General features: G+C 32.7%; 1 protein-coding gene across 2 annotated transcripts; it reads left to right on the top strand.

Annotated features, from left to right (window-relative positions):
• Positions 1–9,983: 9,983 nt before the first annotated feature.
• Positions 9,984–13,943, top strand: LOC123898087 (FT-interacting protein 3). 2 transcript variants are annotated; one of them, XM_045948951.1, is made up of 3 exons: positions 9,984–10,189; positions 10,699–10,779; positions 11,188–13,943. In XM_045948951.1, exon 3 carries the CDS (start codon positions 11,264–11,266, stop codon positions 13,586–13,588), a length of 2,325 nt encoding a protein of 774 aa, XP_045804907.1. In that variant the 5' UTR covers positions 9,984–10,189; positions 10,699–10,779; positions 11,188–11,263; the 3' UTR covers positions 13,589–13,943. The 2 variants fall into 2 exon arrangements, with proteins under 2 accessions (XP_045804907.1, XP_045804908.1); XM_045948952.1 differs by lacking the exon at positions 9,984–10,189 and adding an exon at positions 10,249–10,401.
• Positions 13,944–16,768: the final 2,825 nt, after the last annotated feature.

The following is a 16,768-nucleotide window of genomic DNA, read 5'->3' as shown; positions in this document are numbered from 1 at the left end:
ACCGAAGAAAAAAAAAATTTATGTTATTTCTCACTCAAAATCTCAAATACATTCAAATCTATGTTGCACGGGTGCGGTACCCGGTACCGATACGGGGTACGTTATTTTTAGAAAAACTAAGGTACGGGTACGTCCCTGTAATTTTTTTAAAAAATATAATTATATATATCAAATAATAGAGTTATACTGTTAAAACAAATAATTAAACATAAAAATATCACACCACACTTTAAATGTAATTTAAATTGTTCGAAATATCAAAATATGAAATTAAAAACCAATTAGCTCAAAAAGAGTCAATTATTTCCCTCTTCATCATCACTAAAAAGAGTGACCTCTAGTTAGGTTCACCGTGAGAAAGACTAACAATTTCAAGAATATCAACTATATATTAAATAAATCTCATTCATCTCTATGAATATCCCATATTTTTGTTGCACTTTAATTATAAGTATTAATATTTCTCTTTCTTGAGAGAAGAAGAAGATTGGTATGAATAAAAACTCGATCTTCATCTCTCTTTGAATTGAGTCTATTCCTTTTCGATGAATGTGTGAATAATTCCTGCGGCTACTTTGTTATTGTTTTTTAGCAATAGTTGCTACTTTTATATTATAAACAAATAAAAAACGTAAATCTTCCTATAAAAAAAATTAATAATAAAAGAAAAAAGAGGGAAAAAACCGTGTTTTTTTAATTAGTGTACCACGCGCGTACCACAGGTGTACCACACGTGTATCCATTACAAAAAACAAACAAAAAAATAGGTATGGCGTTGGTGCGTACCGATGGAGTACCATACGCGTACCATACGCGTACCAGTACCCGGTACGTACCCGGTACCGGTAATCGGTCTAAAATGAAGTACCCATGCAACATAGATTCAAATTGACTCACTCTTCTAAACAAAATTCAGATCTGAATATATACTAAATGAGAAATAAGTTTGGTTATGGTGGTGGAAGCTGAACACAAAAAATTCGGACCTAAACACTAAAAAAGGTTTATAGTTTGAAGGTTGAAGATGATTTCTGGGTAAATTTTTATTTTTTTAAATAAAATAAATTTTTGGGTAAATTTCTTTCTTTATGGATCTTGTTCTTTCTAGATTTATTTGAGTAATTTTGAGTGAGGGTAAGATGTTTCTTTGTCGTGTGCTTTTATTTTCTCTGTCGTTTTTGTATTCAGACCGAAATCCTAACTCTTAATCGCAATAATATCGACCAAGCAAGGAGTTGAAAGCTAAGGCACAACAAAAGAGATATTTTGGAGGATCTGGACTCATGAAAAGTGGAAAGAATTAATATAAGATTCATCATATGATTACTTCAGGTTATTTAAAAAAATATTAATTCTAATTTTAAAATAATCAAATAATTTTTTTTTTAATTATGGACAATGCATTATTGGCGGCTGCAGGCCGTCAGGAACATATTGAGGGTTGCAGGCCGTCAATAATGTTTTCCAAAGTTGACCGGTCATTATTGATGGTATAGGGCCGCCAATAACGCTTACTGGCGAGCGTTTTATTGAGGGTCTAAGGCCGCCAATAATGCATACATTATTGACGGATTTTAGCTCTTCTTGGAGGCTTATGACCCTCAATAATTCATTGTTTTCTTGTAGTGTAAAGAGCTAAATAGAACCAGTTTCGTTTGGTGGATTCGAGATGATGTGGGGCGGTTTGTCAAGGCAGGGATGACGTGGATGATGGGGAGCTGCTCCATTGTCGAAGGAGAATCCATAGTCTTGCTTGAAGCATTGAAAGCAATGGAACAAAGAGGCACATCTCATGTTATTTTTTAGACGGATTCTAAAAGTGTGGTGGATGCAATTCATCATTTACGCGGTTGTAGTTCTGAGTTTAGCTCTATTATTTGCATATTAATAATATTATGTTATGTAATCCAAACTTCAAGGTTAAGTTTATTAAGCGACAAACGAATATTGTTGCTCACACACTTGTTAGGGCGGCCATTTTTTTTGGTCTAGTCGTTGTACTTTTGAGTCTTTACCTACTTATATTACTCGATTATTGAATAATGAAATGAGATAGTTTATTGATCGTAAAAAAAAGTTGGTGTAGCAAGGTTAAAACCTTGATCCTTGCATATCATATGGAATGTCCATACCAACTGAACTATACCCATGAGAATGACACTTTAACATATATTGTCGCATACCTACTAGAGAAGATTGGTCTTATAAATTAAAAAGACCAAGTGCAATGCTTCTCCTCAAAGGTTTGAAACTTGAAAGTCCAAAATCATAATGCGAAATTAAATTCATCCATCGGCCTTTAATATCCTATTGATTTTGAAATGAAGAGACAAACTCACCCAACATACTTTACACTTTATGAAAACTCGAAGTTCTAATTTAATGGGGAAAAAAACTAGGGTTTACTATATATATTACGTGAAGAAAGAAAGTTAAGTTCAGTTTAAACCTTCAAAATCCTAAAGAAATTGATGAAGTTGTGCTAATTAATCTTCTAATTTCTACCTTAAAAGATGTTCAGAAAATTTCAATATCAAAGATGATATTTTAATCAGGACTGGAAACATCAAGAGTTATTCTAACCTAATTTCTTTAAAAACATTTATTTTTACATATAATATAATATTTTGGAAAACTAGTAAAATCAGATAGTCAAGGAAGAACAGAATGAAGTTTACAACTCTAATAGTGATAACCTAATAAGTAATATCCTTAAAAAAAAACTAATAAGTAATATGTTTATGAGTTAATATATAACCTCAGAACTCAAGAAGAAGATTTTGAAGAACTAGATCACGGTAAGGGGAATTTATTTGTTGTGGAGAATATGCAACGGTTAGTTGTCGTTCAATGCCTTCATCCTCGCAGAATTTATCAAACTCGTGAGAGTTGTACTCTTTACCTCGATCACTTCTTAGCTTTTTTATATGTTTACAACTTTGCTTCTTGACAAGGGTCTTGAATTTCTTGAATATTCCAAACACTTCTGATTTTTCTTTAATGAAGTATACCCAAGTCATTCTAGAAAAGTCATCGATGAAGAGGATGAAATACCTGTTGTTGTTGAGTGATGGTGTCCTCATCGGTCCACAAACATCAGTGTGTATGAGCTCTAACACATCTTTTGTTCTCCATGTTTCTCCTGTTGGAAATGTCAATCGGTGTTGCCTCCCGAGAAGACATCCTTCACAAGCTTCATTACTTTCCTTCAAGTATGGAAGATCTCTCATCATATTCTTCTGATATAACATCTTCAACGCTTGAGTGTTGAAGTGGCCAAATCTTCGATGCCATAACCATGAATCATCGACTTGAACTTTCAAGGTGATGTTGGTTGTATATTTGAAGCTTATTGGAAAGCTTCTATTTCTTTTCCCCATTTTTACTTTGGCTATCTCATGTTTGTTGTGACTATTATCATATATTGAACATGTATCTCCTTCAAAGTGAAGAGTATAGACTTTCTCCATCATTTGACCAATACTCAAAAGATTTTGGAACTAGCAAGGCATCTTTGATGAATCTCGTACCTTTTTTAGTCTCCACCATCACAGTGCCTTTGCCTTTAGATTCCACAACAGTTCCATTTCTCAATCGAACTTTTACTTTGATGGAGTCATCTATATCCTTGAAGATGCTCTCGTCTTTAGCCATATGATTGCTGCAACCGCTATCCAAGTACCAATTTCTGCTTAATTCATCATTGGAATCTTGTGTAGCATAGAAAAGATGTTGCTCATAGTCATGTTGATCCTTCTCACACTCCTGTTCTTCAACGAAATTTGCTTGATGCTTATTTTTGCTGTAACAATTTTTCTCCTTATGTCCAAATTTCTTGTAGTGTCGACATTGCTCTTTTCCGCACCATCGACAATATTTCTGGGCGTGATTTGTCCTCTTGCATATGCCACATGGAGGATACTCATCTTGATTTTTCTTTGAGAAATTTCTAGAATTCTCTCTGTTTCTAGAATTTTCTCGACCATTTATCTTTCCTCCATATTTTTTGTCATGAGACCATAATTTGAGCTTTGATTGAAAAGCATTTTCAACTGTGTTTTCATAATGCCTACTCAATCTTTGCTCATAAGCTTCTAGTGAGCCTATTAATTCTGTCACCGACATCGTAGATAGATCTTTGGTTTGTTCAATCGTAGTCACGATTGCATCATATTTACGAGGAATCAAAATTAGAATTTTCTCAACAATTCTTTTGTCGAGAATATTATCCCCGTATGATCTCATTTGACTCACTAATTCTTTTATTTTAGTATAGTAGTCTTTTACAGTCTCAGACTCTTTCATTTTTATTAATTCAAACTTACGCCTTAGAGTTTGAAGTTTAATAGCACGTACCTTATCACTTCCTTGAAACTCCTCCTTCAATGTACCCCATGCATCTTTGGCACTTGTAGCTCCCATTATTCTCGGAAAGATACTATCGTGCCGTTGAATCTTTTTGTTTATTTTCTTTCAACTCTTTTTTCTGATTAGCATTGAGAGTTGAAAGATCTTCTGGAATAGTAAATCCTTCATCTACAATATCCCATAAATCTTGAGAGCAAAAAAATGTCTTCATTTTAATGCTCCAAAAGTCATAGTTTTCACCATTGAAATTAGGGATAGTCATAGATGATGGTTGAATGGTATTAGCCATGTCTTAGGGGAAAATTTAGAAATGATGTAGATATAAGGAGGGTTTGGTTGGAAATATTTGAATGAAATTTCTATGCCCAATATATGATCGAACGTTAGCTCTGATGCCACTGTTATTAGTTGAAAGGTTGCTATAGAGTAGTATTAGAAGCTTGGTTAAAATAAAGTTAGAATAATTGTGTGATGAAGGAAATTTGGAATATGAACTAAGAGCTTATAGGAGAAAATGTTATTGATTTCTTGGATGATCAATTACATGATTGGAGTGCCTATTTATAGGCTTGGATCACCACCCTTGGCATGGTGATTTGTTTATTTTAATAATTGTTAGATGATTCTAGATAATTATATACATTACTAGATATTACAATGTCTAGAAAGTTCTAGCTTTACAATGTAAATACAAGTATTTTCTAGAAATTTTCATCACTTTTCAACATGATCCATGGGAGATTGACGGTGTAAACAGATCCTTAATCTTCAATGGACTAGTTAGTATGGCTACATGATACAATGTGTCATTAGTTCGCGAGACATTAGAACAACATTTACCGCTTGAAAGGTTATACTTATCGTTACGTCATATGTTTGGTAACACTCCACTTGCACAAATAGGAGTCAATCCACTTAATGTAGCAGCACCTCAACAACCCTTGGTTCCTCAAAATGAAGTGCCGATTGTCGTTTCCGACGAAGTGGTCGAAGATGATAATGAAATGAACTTTATGTCTGAAGAAGAGGATTCAGAAGAAGATCCTTATCTTCATTGGGAGGAAGGAGAATTCCGCCCAAACGACCATCTCTAGGCGCATGACTACCTAACGTGGACTAGAGTTTTAAGGGTGTCTAAATTAGTTATTTGTAATATATTGCCCTTAAAAACTCTCCTTTTGAAAATACCTAAAGTGGTCTAAGAAGTCTAAGCTAGTTTGTTCCTAACTTAAACTAAATAAGTCTCATAATATTTATCTCATCTTTGTAAAATAGTAGCTGCGATGACTCTTGAAAATAATGATCCCTAGACTAAAGGGTTGTATAATATTATTGAGTATGGTATGCATGTTAGGAAGTAATTGATATTGTAAGTTCATGGACTTATTAAAGTCATAAATGTAGAAGGGTTATTAGCCTTATGAATGTGATGGTATTCTACTTAGAGTGCTGCTAAACAGTGCCCGGGACACTGTTTAAGGAAAAATAAATAATAATGGGTCTCATGTATAACAAGAACTTCCAAACATAAACTAATGACATGAAACCTTTTATCACAATAAAAAAAGTATGAAGAAAAACAAGCAGGAACCTTTTAAACTTCCGAACAAATAATGATGGCGATAATTGAAAAAAAGTATGCTACAGTGTTGAGAAAAAGTATGCTATAATGGCGGTGACACTTGAAAACAAGTAAGCTTCCAAAAAAAAACAATGCTTAAGTGTATGTTTCAGTGTTGCAGAGAAGTTGAAGTATGCTACAGTACCAATATTTGGTAATATGAAGAAAGAGGAATACTAAAAGATTGTTTTAACACTACAAAAAAAAGCGCGTGTACGGTCTCTTGCGAGTTCCTTTAAATTTCTCTTTCTTAATTTTTTTATTTTTAATTACTCAAGTTCTCTTTCTCTCACATCCATTTAAAATAGGTGGCTTTCTACTAATTATCAGAATTGAACAAAGTAATATACTCTATATACTAAGTGTAAATTTTTATGTCAAGAGCATGATGAATTACACTTCTAGATACAAGTCTTAGAATTAAATTGGTGAAGCCTTTACAAGTATTAAATAGTTTTATAAAATAGCTATAAAGAAAAAAAAAGAAGATAATTTCAGTATATTATAAAGTGATACCCTTTTCTCAAACGCCGAAAAAGGGGTGTTACAGGAAAGATTATGTGTGATAATCCTTAGATTTCCACTAGTGAGAGACTTAATTTCTCCCTCACCTAAGACGCCACCAAGTTTTTCCTATCTTTTCATTTCAAAATATCAAAACTTAACTCAAAAATTCAAATAATAGAAAACAATGGCTACTAATGAGTAGAACCGTCCTAAGAGCGTCGACTATAGCAACAATCCTGAAGATGGAAGGCCCGTTTCGCCTTTGTCAGTTGGAACTCCTCGTTTGGCAAGGCCACCGCTGGTGCATACAGTTGCAACGTTAGCTTCACAGGTAGGAATTGAAGACATCCTACAGAACCTAATTCAGTCTGTAAAGCACTATAATTGGTAGAACTTTCAAGGAAATGCGCTCATCTTGCACGTGGAAGGGCATCTTGGGAATCACTTTTTTGCAAGATCTAAATGGTTCGTCTCTCCACATACTTGGAGAAGTCGCCATCAAGGGAATCATATGATAAGACAACAGTTTCAGATGAGCACATCGAGATCAATGAGGCTACAGTCGACCATAGATGGGGTGCAACGAGCTGTGAAGTGTAGGTTGTTTCTAACAACACTAAGGAAGGGGGTGATGAGTTAGTACAATAATCTTTCGCGAGAGCCAATCGACTCATGTGCCCGAGATGTGTCAATAATTGTAAGACCCTTAATTTTAGATTAGCGTAGACTCGTGGATTAAGTTGTTAATCTCACTTTTATTTATGTATTTAAAATATTTTTATTTGTGTTAAATGCTTTGTGGAAATTCTATTTGAATATTTAATCTATGAAATTTGTTAAATTCTATCTATCGAGAAAAGTAATATGTTAGTTTTAAATAATATCATTTTTTGATGATATTGTTTTAAATGGCATTATTTTTAATTATTATTACTTATTTAAAAAATTGTTATTTTATTTGCGTTGGTTTGATTTATTTGAGAATGGAAAAATTAATTTTGTGCGAAGTGGGTCTATGACTTAGTGGGAATTTCGAAAATTTCTCATCCCACCCACTCACTTTCTCACCTACTCCCTGTTTTTCCATTTTTGCCCTTGGTCAAAAAATTCGGAACGCGTTTTCCGATTTTTTTTAGTTCAAATTTGGAAAAAGTGAGTGGATGGGATGAGAAATTTTCGAAATTTCGAGTGTCAGTGAGTAGGAATATTATTGGGCTTTAAATCCATCACCGATTATAAAGAAAAAAATCCAATAAGAATAACAATTGGATAATTTTGTATCCATATTTATTATTTCTATTTAAACCCCCACATCTTTGGTGCCCAGCGATGTCATTTTGAACAAAATAGCTACTCCTTCAATCCCATATTAAGTGACCGAGTTGAGTTAAGTGTTTCATACATGTCGATGTTTAATTTTGACTATTAATATTTTTAATTATTTTTTTACAATATATTTTTAATTATTTATTAGTAACAAAATATAAAAAGTTGATATTTTAAAAGTATTTATCGAAAATAATCCAGCAACATTTTATATGCTAATATTTGTTTTTATTTGTTAGTATAATTTTTTTAATTATTATTACTTATTTGAAAAATTGTTATTTTATATTGATAGTACTAAGCATTTCTCAAGGGAGAAGGGTGTAATTTACTCTTTTTATTTTTAGGAACTAAAATCAAAGTTTGATATATTTTTAAAAATAATTTTTTTTAACCCAAATAAAATAGGATAAAAGATGATTATGTTGAAAAAAAAAGATAGAAATAAATTTATGTTTTATAATCTTTTATTTGAATTAAAAATAGATAAAAATGTTTTTTTTATAGAAAGATAAAAATAATTGTTTTTTTTATAAATAAGATAAAAATAATCTTTTTACTTAAATGAAAAAAATATTTACATATTTAAATAAAGAGTTATGTTAAAAAACAAAAGCAAATTTTTTTATTCAAAGAAAGTTGAATTCAAAGCACGTGGTCAGATGTTCGATTCTTGACTTATATATTCGTATGAAGAAAACTAGTTGACAGAGGAGAAATCATCTTATATATATCTCATAAATTTTCCGACGAAGATCAATCATCGTTAAAAAAAAACTGAATTCAAAGTAAATTATTTAGTCAACTTTTAATTTATTTTCTCGTTTAATTCAAAGAAAACTTAAAGCAACAAAGTCATACAAATATTTATTCCAACTCATGTTTCCTTTTTCCCAATGCAAGATGAAAAAAAACAAACGCACAACACAAGGGTGTGTCTGACGTGTAAGGTTTTGACAAGTTATTATTATGGGACCAAAGTCGAAACACACCCTACACGAACCTTTGTACAACAATGCTACGCTATAGTGGTGCAGATACACTGTTCAATAAAGCAAAGAAAAAAGGAGCTTCTCTGTATATTTTGCATAGATTCATGAGATCCCTACCCCACATAACCAGACAAATCAACCACACATGTACTACACTTTTTCTTTTCATTTTCTTTTACCATGAAACAATTTTTTATAATTAAATTTATTAAGGTAGGAGTACTCTTCAAGATGGGAAATTGTATATAAATGAATAAATGTAATAATGCTTTTAAAAATTATGACATTTTATTTGATTAATTTTTTTAAAGTAAACCAGCAGCTAAAATTTCATTTTTTTAAGATGGATATTAGAATGTAGTATGTATAAGCAAATTTTCCTCCAAATTAATTGAACACATTTGTAATATGATTTTCAAAATTTGAGGTTTTTTTTTTAATGGCAAAAAGTTAAGGGTATTATTTGGTCCAAAATTCAGACCATATACATTTGACCTTTTGCATTGTTTTGCTAATATTTTATTTATGAGGTAGAATTCACCATGTCACAATGACCGTTATATTTCATATTCAAACAACTCTTTGTGTAAATCAAAAAAATTAATCGTAATAGTATTAAATTTATTGATAATTGATATAATTTTTTTTGAGATTATCCTTCAAAAAACACATGATAAATATTAAAATTTGTATAGCATAAATATAATTAACTAAAATAAAAATTATTAAAATGTTTAACTAAATTCGATTATATTTAGTTATGTCTTTTTTAAAATAATATATATATTTTTTACTTTTAATAAATTTTATTTTTATAAAACAAGTTTGTTGGCATAATACACCGAAAATTATTATAGATAATTTGTTATAAATTAACGATGTAATACCTTTTTATACGTGCATCTCATAAATCTTATCATAATTTTTTGTTAAGTACTCGTATAATGACTAGAAATTTCAACTTTATTATGGTGAATAAGTGGGATGATTGAAGTTCGAATCCCGAATTAACATATATAATGTAATATTCCTACTAACTGAGTTAACTTTACGAGATAATCTTATCATAATTTTATTTTTATAAGTTTGTTTTTAAAATATCTCATGAAATATAGAAAATTAAAAAATTGATTTAATTACTAATATTTAAATGAAAAGTAGTCCACAATGTACTAGTAACATCTTGTCAGTTGCAAGAGCCGAGAAGAGTTCTTTATTTTCTCTCTCTCTCTCTCTCTCTCTCTCTCTCTCTCTCTATTCTTCTTCACTTTTTCTGCTCCTCTCTCTCTCATCTCATTTCAGCTCCATTGTTTTTTCTGCTTTTCTTTCCAAAAAAATCTCTCACGCTTCAAAAGAACTTCTTCATTCTGACAAGGTAAACCCTTCTTCTCATCTTTCTTCATTCATTCACCATTTTCACTTCTTCAACATTACTACCCTTTTTCTATTATTATACATAAGAAAAAAAAACTCTCTTTTTCTACTATTTTTACTTTTTTATTTTTATTTTTTGTACATGCATAGTTGCGTAAAGATTTGGATTTCTTATGTGTGTGTGTTTGGTGTGACAAGTGATGATAGTGTTTGGTACGCAAAGTTTGCATTTTTATTTTTATTTTCTGTTTTTAGCCAATATTTCTGGGAAATTTAGATGAAGTTACAAGATCACTAATCTACAAATAATCCAAGTTTTCTACTTTCGTTTACTCATTGGGTAGTTTCAGAATGCAGAAAGTTTCAACCTTTGAAATGTTACTACATTTTATATTTTATTTTTTCATTTTTTTTGAGGCAATTATTTATTATATCTTGTGCTGCATTATACTTGTATATTTTGTTCATATGTTTTTAATTTTTGTTTTTGTTTTTCTATATTACTTGCAGGTTGAACAATCAGATCTTGTGGCTTTAAAGAAAGCTTTTGGTTTTCTCCAACATTTACGCCTTGTGAAATCAGAGATCTAGGTTTGTCATTACTTTTTATCATGTTTAAGCTTTTATCACACTATTAATTAACCATTTTTTTAGTTTAAGCTGTTTTTCCTTATTTGTATTTTTTATTTTTTTGGAGTTGTGTTTTCATTTTTTTTTGTCGAATTGTATTTTCATTTGTTAGAGTAATTTATTTACTTATGTAGCAGTGACACGTCAGATTGAAGCTTGTCTTGTCTGGTGTCTCTGACACCGACACGATACTGAGACATGCAGTTACATTTAATCATTTTTTCTTAAATTATTATCGATATTTACGTGTTAATGTTGTGTCTGGTGTTTGTCTCGGTATTTCATAGTTTATTAATTTTCCTGAATTCTTAGGGGCCTTGATTTGGTAACATGTAACAGTTGTGTGACTGTTTTATTATTGTTTTTTAGGTTCTGAAGTTGTTGACTTGTACAGCAACATCTTGGTTTTTCTGGAATTTGGTTTGTCTTTGTTTGAACAAAGAAAATGCAGAGGCCACCACCCGAAGATTTTCTGTTGAAAGAGACCAAACCCCATCTTGGAGGGGGAAAAATCTCTGGTGACAAACTAACCAGCACCTATGACCTGGTTGAGCAAATGCAATACCTTTATGTGAGGGTTGTTAAGGCTAAGGATTTGCCTTCAAAGGATGTAACTGGCAGTTGTGATCCTTATGCCGAAGTTAAGCTCGGGAACTATAAAGGAACCACTCGGCATTTCGAGAAGAAAACCAATCCTGAATGGAATCAGGTTTTTGCTTTCTCAAAGGACCGGCTTCAGGCCTCGATGTTGGAGGTTACTGTGAAAGATAAGGATGTTGTGAAGGATGACTTCATTGGTCGTGTGTGGTTTGATTTGAATGAGGTCCCGAAACGGGTTCCCCCGGATAGTCCGTTGGCTCCGCAATGGTATAGGTTGGAGGATAGAAAGGGTGATAAGGTTAAGGGAGAACTGATGCTGGCTGTTTGGATGGGTACACAGGCTGATGAAGCATTTCCCGAAGCTTGGCACTCGGATGCCGCGACTGTTAGTGGGGTCGATGCTCTTGCAAATATTAGGTCGAAAGTTTATTTGTCTCCTAAGCTTTGGTATTTGAGGGTCAATGTGATAGAAGCACAGGACTTGCAGCCAACTGATAAGGGTAGATATCCGGAAGTTTTCGTGAAGGCTATTTTGGGGAATCAGGCATTGAGGACTAGAATCTCTCAGAGCAGGACTATCAATCCATTATGGAACGAGGATCTGATGTTTGTTGCTGCAGAACCGTTCGAGGAGCCGCTGATTTTGAGTGTGGAAGACAGAGTTGCTCCGAACAAGGAAGAAGTACTGGGGAGGTGTGCAATTCCTTTGCAGTTTATGGATCGGAGACTAGATCACAAACCGGTGAATACTAGGTGGTTTAATCTTGAAAAACATATTATTGTAGAAGGCGAAAAGAAGAAAGAAATCAAATTTGCAAGTAGGATTCATATGAGAGTCTGTCTAGAAGGTGGTTATCATGTTTTGGACGAATCAACTCACTACAGCAGCGATCTTCGACCAACGGCGAAACAGCTTTGGAAATCTGGAATCGGTGTTCTTGAAGTGGGGATATTGAGTGCACAGGGTTTGATGCCAATGAAAAATAAAGACGGGAGGGGGACTACAGATGCCTATTGTGTAGCGAAATACGGACAGAAGTGGATCCGAACAAGGACAATCATTGATAGCTTTATGCCGAGGTGGAATGAGCAATATACTTGGGAGGTTTTTGATCCTTGCACTGTCATAACAATTGGTGTATTTGATAATTGTCATTTGCATGGTCCTGAAAAGGCTGGAGGGGCAAAAGATTCAAGAATCGGTAAGGTAAGGATTCGTCTCTCGACACTCGAGACTGATCGGGTGTATACACATTCCTATCCACTTCTAGTTCTTCACCCTAATGGTGTGAAGAAAATGGGTGAAATTCAACTGGCTGTGAGGTTCACTTGTTCTTCTTTGCTCAATATGATGCATATGTATTCACTGCCGTTGTTGCCAAAGATGCATTATATACACCCGTTGACTGTTAGCCAGCTTGACAGTTTGAGGCATCAAGCTACTCAGATAGTTTCAATGAGGCTGAGTCGTGCTGAGCCGCCGCTGAGAAAGGAGGTAGTCGAGTACATGCTCGACGTCGGTTCCCATATGTGGAGTATGAGAAGAAGCAAAGCTAATTTCTTCCGAATCATGGGAGTATTGAGTGGACTAATTGCTGTCGGAAAATGGTTTGATCAGATATGCAATTGGAAAAATCCAATTACAACTGTTCTGATTCATATCTTGTTTATAATACTGGTCATGTACCCTGAACTTATCTTACCAACAGTTTTCCTTTACCTCTTCCTGATTGGAATTTGGCACTATAGATGGAGGCCAAGACACCCTCCTAACATGGACACTCGGCTCTCTCATGCTGATTCGGCGCATCCTGATGAACTCGATGAAGAATTCGACACATTCCCGACTTCGCGGCCTTCTGACATTGTTCGGATGAGATATGATCGGCTTAGAAGCATAGCTGGTCGGATACAAACTGTGGTTGGTGACTTGGCTACTCAAGGGGAAAGGTTGCAGTCTTTGCTGAGCTGGCGTGATCCGAGAGCTACGGCATTGTTCGTGATTTTCTGTTTTATTGCTGCTTCTGTACTTTATGTAACTCCATTCCAAGTTGTGGCCCTTCTGTCTGGAATTTATGTGCTAAGACACCCGAGGTTTCGTCATAAGCTTCCATCGGTGCCGCTTAATTTCTTCAGGAGGCTGCCTGCAAGAACTGATTGCATGCTTTGAAGTTCGAATCCTCAAGAAAGGACAGTGCAGATTGGAGATTCACAAAATATCAGCTACAGATTTTGATTTCTGGTTAGATGCATAATCCATTATCTTCTTCTGAAGACAGTAGATTTTGTTGATCTATTATTATGTCTTAGGATTTTATGTTTTGGCTTTTGAACTTCATAGTATATCTGTAATTTGTAGGTTTAAGCTGAAATTAACTTCTGCTGAATTGCTTTCATGCTTAATCAGATTTAGTAGTTTTTGTCAATGGGAAAATTGGTTTGAATTGTTATGGTGCTGCTGGTAATTTCTGTTTAATATTTTCTTTGAAGTATTTTTTATTGAAGTTGCTGCATATTTTGTTGTCTTTGTTGTTAAATAATGCATTTATTTATTTATTTATAAAATATGTGTATGTTTGGATTGACGATGAATTTGGTGGAATCACAGTATGTTATAAAAACATTATGTGTGACATTCATTATATGATGTATCAACACATCATAAATGCAGGTGTAAAATAACTTTACACTGACAGTACGTCAGTACATAGACATTAAACTCATGTATTTGCTCTAAATTTGAACTAAATAGATAACATATACTAATACTCCCTCCGGTCCTTATTATAAGGAACACTTTGAAAAAATCACACAGACCAATGAAGCACATTTAACATAGTTATTTTCATTTAATACTCTTATAAATTTTAATTTATTCCATGTATACTCTTATTTAATTACTCTTTATTCAACTAATTTACTTATTTTTAAATTCTCTCTCATAATAAATAAGGGCATAAGTGAAATTGAACATTTAAAACATTTGAAAATTGGTCAAAGTTTCTTATAAAAAGGACCAAATTTTTTGTCCTAAGTGTTCCTTATAAAAAGGACCGGAGGGAGTAGTAATGAGTATAGTGATTATGTGAAATTTTGAATTAAATAATGCACATGTTTGATTAATGCATGTGATGTTACCGTTTTATGTGGACAGATGACACTAAATTATATGGTACCCGCCCTTTGCCCATTTTACTAAGGCAGTACTATAGATTATTTATATCAAGTTGCATTTGTTTTTTTATTGGATTGAGTTTAGGGGCAAATATTCGAATATTGACGGACATAGATCTCTGCAGATATAAGTGATTTTTTTTTAATAACAATTGTGTTTTTTATATTTTTTTCTACGTTAAAATATTGGGATATATGGACCAATAAAATTATATGTACTTGTTTGTAAGTATAAGTCAGGCTGATAATTGCGAAGATGTTGATATGTAAAATGACACTAGGTTAGTACGTTTGAGTTTGAGTTTGAATTTGAAATTCTCTGCTTCTCCACTCTTGCTTGTGTAGTCACTAATATTTTTGAAAAAAAAAATAGAAATAAAAATAAATTATGTCCTTTTTTTTTAATGGCAAAATAAATTATGTCCTACGTTAGTGAAGTCTTTGATCTGCCTCCCAATCTCAAATCTCCTTAGTTTTTTAATTTTGTTGAACACTTTTGAATGTGGCTAGCAAGACTGGACTTTCTTACGTGTAATTTACATGTAAGTGTGATTTATTAATATTTATCATTTATTAATATGTAAGTGTGATTTATTAATATTAATATTTACATGTAAGTGTGATTTATTAAGACAATCATTAAGTAAACAAAAACAAATGTTTTAAGTATAAAAGATTATTTTTTTAAAAAAATTTCAAGACATTGAACGCATTATTTTCAATAATATATTACCATTTTTTTTAAGGAAAATTCTATGGTACATCTATCAAATTTCAATGTACCGGCACATTAGATAAAATAATTACTAAATAAATGAATATTTTTTGGAAAGAAATCATTTTTCTATTATTTAAAATATTATAATAACTAAATACTATTTATCAAAATTGTAAAAAAAATTAAATTTGATAGTTTTTTTAATTTTTTATCACTCATAATAGTTATTATTGAATTTTTTATGAAAAAATGTAAAAATGTAATCATAATGCTCTTATAAAACAATAAAAATATGTTTTTTTCATGTGAAATCATCATTTATGAAATACAATAATCGACAAATAGTATTTTGATACATAAAATAATCATTAATTTAGTAATTATTTGATCTAATGTACCGGTACATTAAAATTTGATAGATGTACCGTAGAAGCTCTCTTTTTTTTAATTATTGTTTTTGGTAAGTTTCCCTCTTCTCCCTCTCGCCGTCAGCCCTCTTTTCCTAGATCTCCAAAGTTGCCATAGAATTTCTTTGCCTTTGTTCTCTGTCCCACCGCATTGTTCACACAACACAACACTTCTCGTTCCTCTCACAGCCTCTATCACTGCCGTCTCTTGTTACACAGCCACAAGGTTTTGGAGCCCCGCCCTCTTCATAAAAAATGTAGCTGCCACGGTGGGTGGTGCGATGGTTGACACTAGCCACCTGCATCACTTCCTAACCAGTTCTATCGCTCTGATAGTTTTTGGTCGTTGTTGAAGTTCATGGTTGCCTTATTCTGCTTGGCGCGGTCTCAGTTCACATAACAAAAAATTAAAGAAGAGAAGCACTCCTTACCTTACATGTTAGTTTTCTTGAGTCAGACGCCCAAATTCTAAGACTATGCAAAAAAGGAAGCAATATGATTGCAGAGTAGCTATCTTTTGCTTCTCTTCTTTAATTTCTTGTTGAAGTGTATTAACAACCGATGTGATTGTGTTCGTGGGGGCAACTGTTTTGGATCGGCTAAAAGCCCAACACACGCCAAGGCCCATCACAAATGACGACAGAACCAATACACGAGCACAAATAAGGACTATACGTCCCCAATATTTAAACGTGCTCCCAATACAAAAGATAATTTAGGTGTTATATGTGGCAGATTTTTTACACATGGGGACCCCACTATACTGTAAACCCCTACGGTCCGTTTGGTGCGCATGATATGATAGAGATAAAGATAGGATAGGATAGGATAAGAAGCTGGATAAGGATATGATAGGATAGTGACATGATAAGCACATATCCTGTCATGTGTTTGATGCACACATGATAAAGACAGAGGATATCATTATTTTATCATATCATATGTTTGGTGCACACTTGATCTTCACATAATATGATAAATGTTTTTATTTATTTATTTTTTGTATTTTTGTTTTAATTAACAATAAATGTAGTAACAAAATTATTCTTAT

Source organism: Trifolium pratense, linkage group LG7 (assembly GCF_020283565.1).
Source record: "Trifolium pratense cultivar HEN17-A07 linkage group LG7, ARS_RC_1.1, whole genome shotgun sequence".
NCBI lineage: Eukaryota > Viridiplantae > Streptophyta > Magnoliopsida > Fabales > Fabaceae > Trifolium > Trifolium pratense.
Note: the sequence above shows the minus strand (reverse complement) of the source record. Positions and strands in the feature narration are given on the sequence as shown.

Excerpts from the sequence above, each read along its gene's own strand:
- LOC123898087 (XM_045948951.1), top strand. The coding sequence starts at position 11,264 with ATGCAGAGGCCACCACCCGAAGATTTTCTGTTGAAAGAGACCAAACCC.